General features: G+C 47.6%; 1 protein-coding gene across 1 annotated transcript; it reads left to right on the top strand.

Annotated features, from left to right (window-relative positions):
- Positions 1–383: 383 nt before the first annotated feature.
- LOC121672333 (ceramide synthase 5-like) lies at positions 384–9,165 on the top strand. The gene is made up of 3 exons (XM_042044950.1): positions 384–637; positions 6,604–6,709; positions 8,701–9,165. The coding sequence occupies exons 1-3, from the start codon at positions 438–440 to the stop codon at positions 8,983–8,985; spliced, it is 591 nt and encodes a 196-aa protein (XP_041900884.1). The 5' UTR covers positions 384–437; the 3' UTR covers positions 8,986–9,165.
- Positions 9,166–9,621: the final 456 nt, after the last annotated feature.

Below are 9,621 nucleotides of genomic sequence, written 5' to 3'. Positions count from 1 at the left end.
GCGGCCGCCGGGAGGGGCGGGGCGAGACGATAAGGGGCATAGCCTCGTCCCAGCTCCGCACCGCCTGTGGGCTGTGGCGGGCGATGCAATGAGGGGATCGGTGATGCAAAACAGGGACGCGGTCTATCCCAACCCCAGCGCTCCTTACGGGCCGTGCGATGAAAGGCGCGGCCTCTCCCAGCTCCGCCCGCCCGTGTGTCAGCGGCGCCCGCCCCTGTGGCGGAGGCGGCGGCGGCGGCGGCGGCGGGAGGGCCGGGGCGGGGGCCAGAGGCGGCGAGGGGCGCGGTCTCGCCAAGCCCCGCCCCCTCGGGCCGTGGCCGCCTCCCGATTCGCTGCGGCCGCGAGGGGCGGGGCGAGGGGCGGGGCGGGGCTGGCGCTCGGCCCCGCCCCCGTGTCTGTGGCGGCCGCCCGAGCGCGGCGGCGGCGGGAGGTGGAAGATGGCGGCGGCCGCGGCGGCGGCGCTGCGGGCCTGGTTCTGGAACGAACGGTTCTGGCTCCCGCACAACGTGACGTGGGCGGACTTGGCTGGCGAGCCGGGCCCGCCGGGCAGCGGGCTGCAGTACCCGCGGGCCGCTCACGTCCTCTCCGCCTTCCCGCTGGCGCTCGGCATCTTCGCCGTGCGGCTGCTCTTCGAGAGGTGAGCGCGGGGCCGCCCCCGGCGCGGCGGGGCCGGGAGGCGCCGGGGTCTGCGAGCAGCGGGCTGGGCCGGGGGGCGGCCCGGAGGGGGCTCCCCCGCATCCTTCGGGGCCTCCGCGAGGCCCTTCGTGTGTGGAAAGGAGACATTGTGTAATCGGGAATCTGTCGCGGGAGCCGTGTCTGTCGTGACATGCACTAGCCCGTGGGGCTCCGCTGCCCTGGGTCTGGATAACGAGAGGCCCTTCCAGTCTGGCGGTGCTGAGGTAGTGCAAGAGAAATGCCGTGTTTTATATAGGAATTCACTTTCTTTCCTGCTCCTGCCCAGGAGAACCTCGCTGGGGTGACGGGCAGAGCTGGCGGCTGCTGCTGCTCCGCACTTGGCTTCCGTGTGTGCTTTATTGTACTTTCCCTGAGTTCCTGGATGAGGAAATAGGGCTCACATGGCCCGATGTATCATTAAATACTTCGTGGCTGTCCCTCGTCTCAGGCACGATGGATGTGAGTGCGGATAGTCATCTCTGCCCATAAACAGGTGTAATACGGGATTCCTCATTTACCTGGGCATCCATAAACATGCGAACTTAGCCCTGGGGCAGAGGTAGATCTGCGTGTGGTGCGGATCTCCCACAGCAGTGTGTGGGTGGCAGAGATATTAATTAGTAAAGCGGCTTATTTAGGAAACCCTTAGGTGAAACGGACCAAGACACTCTGTATTGCTGTTCAGGTGGTTCATTAAACATTGATCTAATCTTAAATTTCTGCTTTGAAAGGGCAGAAGTTGGCCAGGTTGGATGGGCTTGGAGTAACCTGGATTAGTGGAAAGTGTCTCTGCTCATGGTAGGGGTGGGACTGGATAAACTTTAAGGTCCTTTCCAACCCAAACCATTCTGTGATTCCATAGGTATTTCTAAGCATGAAAAGGGCTGCGGGATTAAAGTGAGTGGGAATTGAGTTGGGTTTTTTTCTGTGGGTTTTCTTTAAGAGGTGTGAATTTTCCTGAGCCTTCAGAAATTAAGAAGAAGTGGTTGGGATGAAGTAAAAAGATGGCAAATATGGAGGAAAATGAAGCAGGTCAGCAGACAGGAAAGAAACTTGAGAGGCTCTTTCTTCCCCATCCTATCTTTCTGCCCTTAGGGAAAAAAAGGCTTCAGAAGACCAGTGCAGAGGACCCAGGAACACACATAACACTCCCATCTCAGCTTGGTGTGCTGCTGGTTCTGGCCAAACCTTGGTACTTGCCAGTACATAAGGAAAGGAGGTTGTGAGACACAATGATACCCCTGAAAAGGATGTTACAGGGAGGTCCTTAGTCCAGGTGTCAGTCTGGGGAAGAGGTGCAGAATATTCTCTTTTCCTGGAGTTGTTGGGGGACATGCAGCGCATCCTACTACACCTAATGGCACAGTCCTCCAGGCAGCATTTACTTTGTCCTGATAGTGTCTCCCTGGTTTATGAAATTTCTTTTGTGGTGTTAATTTAGGGTGGAGTCAAATGATGATTTAACTCCTGAGCCTGCAGAGCAAAACTCAGAGGCCGAGGTCTGGTTCCTGAGGGGGTTGTTCCTGATCTCAGCTGTGTCTCGGTGGTATCCCAAAGTAAAAGCAATTTGTGACAGCACATCCCAGGCAGTTTTTAGTGTGTTTATTTTAAAAGTACATATCTTTGAATAAACTCCTTTCTGTTTCCTCCATCCACTTTGAACATGTCGTTAAAGTTCAGCTTTATCTCAATAAACTCCTGTGGTGCATTCATCCCAATTCAGGCTTTGATTTTTGTGTCAAATGTCTTTCTTGACACACGTTTGGCAGTTGGACTTGGTGACTCAGAATTTGAATTGCAGACTCATGCAGCTCTTTTAGTTTAGCTGCTTCTTTTCTCTCTCCTTTTGTAGCTCCTCAGTGTGAGGAAGTGCTTTGTGCTACAGCACTTGTAACACTGACACATTTCTGTTAGTTAGAATTCCACTGAAAATTACCTTTTGCATCATAACATTGACAAAATAATCATTAGTTTGTCTGTCTGTGGGCAGTTTCTGACTGTAGGGATGAGGCAGGACTTGTACAGGAAGGTAAAGACAGTGGCAGGGTGAGGATTTTTGTCCAGTCAGCAAAAAGAAAGACTTCTGCCCCTAAATTTGGGTTTATATTTTTTATCCTTGATTATCCTTTTCAGTATTTCTCCTTGCACATCTTGTCTCACTGCAGGCACAAAAGAAAAAAAAAATCCCAGGTATCTGCAAAAACCTGGATGTGGTGTTTTCTAGCTGTGCTGGAACACTCTTTGGAACCAGCTGTGGGTGTTACTGGACAGGTCTGAGGAAGGATCTGCAGCTTGTGCTCCAGCTGGGGAGGGGGAGAAAAAGATGATTTGAGATGTTACTTCATCAGGTCTATTGTGGAATGAGGTGGTTAAATCTTAACACAATGAAATTGAGAGATGATGGAAATACAAACTCAACGAGCGCACATTTAATAAATCTCACTTTGGAGATTGTTCTTCCTTTCAGAGCTGTAATAGAGAGTCACCAGCCAAACTGAAATGTTCCATAAAAACAGATTGTGCCTTTTTGTGAAGCACAACATGCCTGAGAACTATTTGTTATAACGTATGAGTCTGTGGACTTGAAAAGGTGTTGGTTTTAAAATCAGTCTGCATTAACAATTAGTGTGAAAAAGGTAGGCTCAGGTGTGAGTCGATCTCTGTTGATAAAAGTTTAACAGAAGTGTTGATGTGATGATAATTTCTTGCTGGAAGGTGTGGCAGTAGGTTGACCTTGGGTATAGTTTGTTGCTGTTAAGATTTCTGTGCAATCATAAAATCATTTAGATTAAAAGGGACCTTCCAAGGCCACCTCATCCAATCCTCTCCTCAAAGCAAGGCCGGCATTCAGACAACTCAGGTCGCCTGTGGTCTTCTGCTGTTCAGTTTGAATATCCCCAAGAATGGAAATTCTACTGTCTGGGCAGTATTTTTTCCTATTTTGAGGGTTGTGCAGAACTTTGTCGCTGTAGGATCCAGTGCAAAACACATCTGAAAATCTGCTCTGGGACCAAAAACTTGAAGTGCCACAGCAGTTTAAAGTGTGAGTTTACCTTGGTGAGTTTACCTAAATAGCAGGTCAGCTTGGGACTTTCCTGGCTGAGCACAGGATTGACCATTCACTTCACATTCCACCTGCAAGTGGTCCAAGCAGTTGCACTGTGGCTGTGGAGTGGACTCAGGAGCGTTGTCCAGGTGAATCCCCATCTGGTCAGGAGTGACCCATGGAAGGCCAGGCATCACCTGCCTGGAGCTTGAGGAGCTCCAGAAGCTCCATTATGACTGGGTCAGACTTCCTTAAAAGTGGGGAAATCCATGCAGTCCTTTTTCCTTCCCATTTTTGTGACTGGGACCACGTCCCTTTTCCAGTGTCTGTCTGTTGGTGTCTGGCACTTTCAGTGCCCCTGTAAATGTCTCTGGGTTCTGGGTTGCTCTTTTTCACCAGGTGCTTGAGCCCTGGGCAGTGTCCATAGCCTGTGCCTTCCTTTTGATTTTTATTTTCCCCTCCTCCTGATTTCTGGAAACACCCTATTTATCCTGAAGCCTCTCAGTGAAGTAGGCCTAGTGCTGAGGACCAGTTTCCTGTAAAGTTTTGAGTTTTGTTTGCCTTATTTCTTTTGTTTTCCTGGGCAGAATCTGTTTCTTCTTTCCTTTTGCCTTCTACAATAACGCCCAGACTTTGTATGGATCACTGTGAGCTTTCCTAATCATTCCTTGTCCTCTTTACTTGTTTTTAAGCCAAAAGAAGACCCTAATGATAATAAATTAATTAAATTAATCTGCTCTAGCTGATCCTGTCTTGTTAGAGGGTTGGAGTAGATGATTTCCAGAGGTGCCTTCCAACCCCAGCTATTCCATGGGATTCTGTGAATGTGCAGATTTTTAGATTTTTTCGGTTTCCTCTCTGATATGAGGTAACCATCCAAACTGAGTACCTTCAGGCCAGGTTTGGTGGGGTTTTTTTGTTTGTAGAGCTGTTTAGCACTGTGTCCCAGAAAATGAAATAAAACTATTTGTAATCCTGTAATTGCACATGTGAACTTCTGTGCTGCACTTGTGGTACATCCTGTAGGAAAGCAGAGTATAAAGATGTTCAATACTTTATATATTTTTTTAATACTTTACATTTTTGTGGGGGTCTTGCCAAATGTTTCATAACATCAGGACGCGATTTCTAGCTGGTGGTCTGGATTATGGCGGAAGCTGTGAGCCTTTGGAGCCAAGCTCAAAGGAAATCATTCCTTCCTTTTTTATTTTTTAATTATTTTTTTTTTAAAGCTGTGGGTGTTGAAACGTAGTTTAGCGTGTCCAGAGTTGGGAGCAGAGCTGGGAAGGGTCTGGAGCACAAAGAGAGGCTGAGGGAGCAGCGGGGCTCAGCCTGGAGAAAAGGAGGCTCAGGGGGGACCTTCTGGCTCTGCACAGCTCCCTGACAGAGGGGTCAGGTTGGGCATCAGGAGGAATTTCTTCATGGAAAGGGTGCTCAGGCCTTGGAAAGTGCTGCCCAGGGAGGTTTGGAGTCCCCATTCCTGGAGGTGTCCGAGGAAGGCCTGGACGTGGCACTCAGCGCTCTGGGCTGGGGACAAGGTGGGGATTTGGCACAGCTTGGACTCGGTGGTCCTGGAGGGATTTTTCAACCTCTGGGATGCTGGGTAGAGACATGAAGAACTGGGGCAGACAGGGAAGCCTGGGCCTGCAGTGTCTGTCATTTGTTTAGTGTTTTCTGAGAGCTGGGTGTTCCTTTGGGATCAGTCACAAGATGATCTGTAATTCCTCAAGGGAAAACCCCACAACCTGGGACTGTTCTTAAACACAGCCACAGATATTTGTTCCTGAAGCACTAAGTGAGTATTCCTGAGAATAATTGCTGTTGGAGCATTTAGAGCCACGATTCTCCTGAATTTTAATCTTTCCTTTTAAACACAAGGAGAAATCATAATGATTGTGGTTGGAAAAAGCAGCATTTTCTGCTTGATGGCAACTGGGAGGCTCCTAAATATGTGTAATTTCGGCTTAGCTCTCTCTGAAACAATCTCTTTTTGAAAGCAAAATGGTTTTAATGGTACAAATGTTATGTCCTTTTCAAAATTGTTTTGAGAAACAGATTCTTTCTCAAAATAACTGATAAAAAAATATTGAATATTGCTCCTTCAACCCCCGCTTTTGCCCACCAACAGGAGAGGAACAATTCACATGTCAGGTAATGCAGACATTTCTCTTGGAACCCTGAGCCTATTCTGAGACAAACGTGCAGCAAAACCTGGTAATTTTGAACATGTTTAAATTCGTTTTAGCTGCAAACCCAGGCTTGTTTCCAGAGTCCGTCCTATAAAATCCAGGAAGAGTTAAATCAGTTTGGAATACACAGAGCACGTGGGATGGATGAGATCCCGAGATCAGGGATCTTTCAGACTGGGGGACTTGCATCTTCCTCTCTGTCCTGAAGGAAACAAGCCACTTTATTTTTCCCAAAGACAAAAAGAAAATTAAAAAAACCAAGTTTCTTTTGGGAGCTGTGTCACTTGAACTTCCCTTTTTTTCTGAGCTATGTGACACCAAGGCCTGTTTTGGAAACAAGATACTTTGTTTTAGGGCTTCATCTCCAGCATTTCTGTTCACAGCAGACTGCTATCAGTCTGTTGTTTTATTGCTGAGGAATGAGAATCCCCCTGGGGAGCACATTCGGATCCTTACAAGCCAAGGGCATTAAGATTTAATTTTTCGTTCTGATGTGCACAGTATGTGCTGTCTGCAGTTACCATATGGACTAATAAAAGAAATTTCTTCACCTGGGAATTGGTGGAGTGGAGATTTCAAAAGCTTTTTCACCAGGTTTTGCAGTTGGTGACAAATCCAGGTCCTTGTGATTCAGGCAAAGGAGGGAAATAAATGTCTCGTTTTAATCCAGCTCTTTCTGGGGAATTCTTGCAGGTTTATTGCCAAGCCATGTGCCATAAACCTTGGCATTCAGGACAGTGGACCTCACAGAGCCCAGCCCAATGCAATTTTAGAGAAAGTGTTTACATCCATCACTAAGGTGAGTCACACTTCAAATTCCTCCTCCATTCCAAAGGGAATGGAGGCCTGGAAGTGTCACGGGGGGGGCTTTTTGCTTCCACTTTTCTGGTTTGAGATGCACATTTCACACTGTGCATCCATGAGTGGGCTCATTCTGGTTTTACTTTGCCTTTGGCATGTCCTTGTGGTAGCAAAGTAAATTCCCTGTACAGCTGAGCCATGTGTGTTTCCATCTTTGGAATACAAATGTTCCCCTTGTAGACAGGTCTGAGCTTCTTCCTTTGGTTCCCTGCCTTTGGTCCAAGTTGTACCGTGGGGATTCTTGGTTTAACAAGGGATTTCCCAGCATCTACCACTTCTATTGGGAAAGTGTTCCTCTTTTTCTTGAGCTCAGTTCCTTTTCTGATTTTACTGGTTTTATTGTGAATGTCTTCCTCTCATTTTTACCATTTACTGTGAACCCAGACAGCAGTCATCAGTGGAAGTGGGTTATTCAGGGAAGTGTTGAGTCAATGAAGTATGTCCAGATGAAGGGCAGGACATTTAATGGTGGCAGGAGGTGTTTCTTTGGGTTGTTTCCTGGCCCTTCCTTCCCTTAAGCTCACGGGCCTACACCACTACAGAATTACAGAATCCCACTGTATTTTATTCAATATTGAATAAGTGCAATAGAATTTCATTAAACATAACAAAATGGAAGGTTTTCTGTTGAGATTTGGTGATGCTGAACCTCATCTACTGGAGCAGATAAAGGGAAATTCTATAAAAACCTCAAAAAACTTGCCTTGTGGGAACATTAAAGTTTTGAGGCATTTGGAATGCCGTGTGAACTAAAAAATCCCCAGAATCTGATGCCCTTTGTTGGGAGAACTTTAATGTAGGGGATGTCCTTGAAATTAATGTTTAGAAAACCCAGGAGGTGTCACAGGCTGTGCAGAATTTGTCTGGCTTACGAAACCTTTCACTGTCCCAGTGTGCTGTGGCTTCTGTTGGGTTTGGAGAGTCAGGCTGGGGGTGGCCCTGGTGCAGGGGAAGGATTTCACTGCTGCTCTGAGCTGGGAGCTCTGAATTCCCCTTGGAGGCAGGTGCTTTCCCAGTGCCCCAGCCATTAAATCCCAGGAAGGTGCTAAGAGATGTGGTGTGGTGGAGTGACAGGGCAGTCATGGTCTCAAGGCTGAAAATCCAATTACTCTTGATTTTGTTTTTCAGCTGGACAGACTGATGATTTTGTATTAAATCAGCATTCTGCGTAGCTTTCGTGGTTTGTATGTAACTCAAATAGTAAAATGTGTTTATCATCTTTCAGTGGTAGAGCTCCCTGGCAGAGCTGGTCTGAATTATCTCACTCCTGGGCCATTGTAGAGGGAGTTACCAGGTTTGGTTCACTTTGATAAATCCATTTGTGTTCATTCAGACAAAATCCCAGTAGAGTTCCCAGGTGGAGAACAGGGATATATTACATCTATATTTGTCATGGAAGTGTTTCAGTGTTCAAATATATTTTCATTTATAAACTTTGATAACAGAAATACCACAGTTTCTACAATGCCCTTTTGGAATATACAAATATCTACTGTGTTAAACCAACTCTTACTTTAAAGTTTCCCTGTCCTTGCTGTGAGTAGCAACCCTTAAACATCTTCAGCTTTGCTCCTCCCGAGTTCTGGGCTGCTTGAATTGTTGTGCAGCTTTAAAAGGTAGGACAGGAGACTTTACAGCTCCTCCCCCCAAATTAACGCTGAACAGTCACATTCTTTGTCTTAACGTGCTGTCAACTGATGAAATAGGTGAGGAAATGCTCAACCAAAACCACTCTGAGTAATTAAGTAATTAGTGGCTTATGAAGGTTAAACCTGAATGACCATTTGTGGCAATGGGTTCTTGCTTCCAGACTCTCTATGGTCCCTTCCTGGAGTGCTTTTTGTTATCTGTGCATTATTTCTGTCACAATGCAGGACTGCAAGTAGGTTGAGGAGTGGGAGAAATGACATTTGTTTCATTTTCCTTCAGTCTCCAGATGGAAAAAGGTTAGAAGGCTTGTCCAAGCAGCTGGACTGGGATGTCCGAAAGATCCAGCGCTGGTTTCGGCATCGGAGGAACCAGGACAAACCCACCACCCTCACTAAATTTTGTGAGAGCATGTATGTTTGTGCAGAGGGGCTTCATCTTGGAGCTCTGGCTGTGTGTTCTCCTCTAGCTGGGCCTGGGGGCAGCTGCTCTGCCAGACCAGGGCCGAAATCCGTGTACAAGCAAACGGGGGCAGTTAAAGGAGGTTTTAAAATTGTAAAATATTAAAATTGTAAAATATTTTGTGGGCGTGCCTGAGAGACCAGAATGGGGTACAGGAGTCAGTGCTGAGCAGCTTTAGATGCTGGGCCAGCTCCTTCATGGCACTTGAGAGCGTGTGTGTGTGCTCACGTGTGTCCATATCCATGTGTGTGTGCACACGTGTGTGTCCATGCCCACGTCTGTGTGCACACGTGTGTGTTTGTGTGTCCATGCCCACATCTGTGTGTGCACACGTGTGTTTGCGTGTCCATGCCCACATCTGTGTGCACACGTGTGTGTTCGTGTGTCCATGCCCATGTCTATGTCTGTGTGCACACGTGTGTGTGTGTGTCCATGCCCACGTCCGTGTGCACACGTGTGTGTTCGTGTGTCCATGCCCACCTGTGTGCACACGTGTGTGTGTTTGTGTATCCATGCCCATGTCTGTCTGTGTGTACACGTGTGTGTTTGTGTGTCCATGCCCATGTCTGTGTGCACACGTGTGTGTTTGTGTGTAACACACAGCCCATGTCTGTGTGCACACGTGTCTGTGTGTGTGTCCATGTCTGTGTGCACACGTGTTTGTGTGTCCATGCCCATGTCTCTGTGCACACGGGTGTGTGTTTGTGTGTCCATGCCCATGTCTGTGTGCCCACGTGTGTG

This window comes from Corvus kubaryi, unplaced genomic scaffold (assembly GCF_017639235.1).
Source record: "Corvus kubaryi isolate FWS band 111438036 unplaced genomic scaffold, C.kubaryi_AGA036_p1.0 50141, whole genome shotgun sequence".
NCBI classification, from domain to species: Eukaryota; Metazoa; Chordata; class Aves; order Passeriformes; family Corvidae; genus Corvus; species Corvus kubaryi.
Note: the sequence above shows the minus strand (reverse complement) of the source record. Positions and strands in the feature narration are given on the sequence as shown.

Coding starts and splice junctions, on each gene's coding strand:
- LOC121672333 (XM_042044950.1), top strand. CDS start 438: ATGGCGGCGGCCGCGGCGGCGGCGCTGCGGGCCTGGTTCTGGAACGAA. Junction 638..6,603: donor GTGCGGCTGCTCTTCGAGAG/GTGAGCGCGGGG, acceptor GAATTCTTGCAG/GTTTATTGCCAAGCCATGTG. Junction 6,710..8,700: donor TGTTTACATCCATCACTAAG/GTGAGTCACACT, acceptor ATTTTCCTTCAG/TCTCCAGATGGAAAAAGGTT.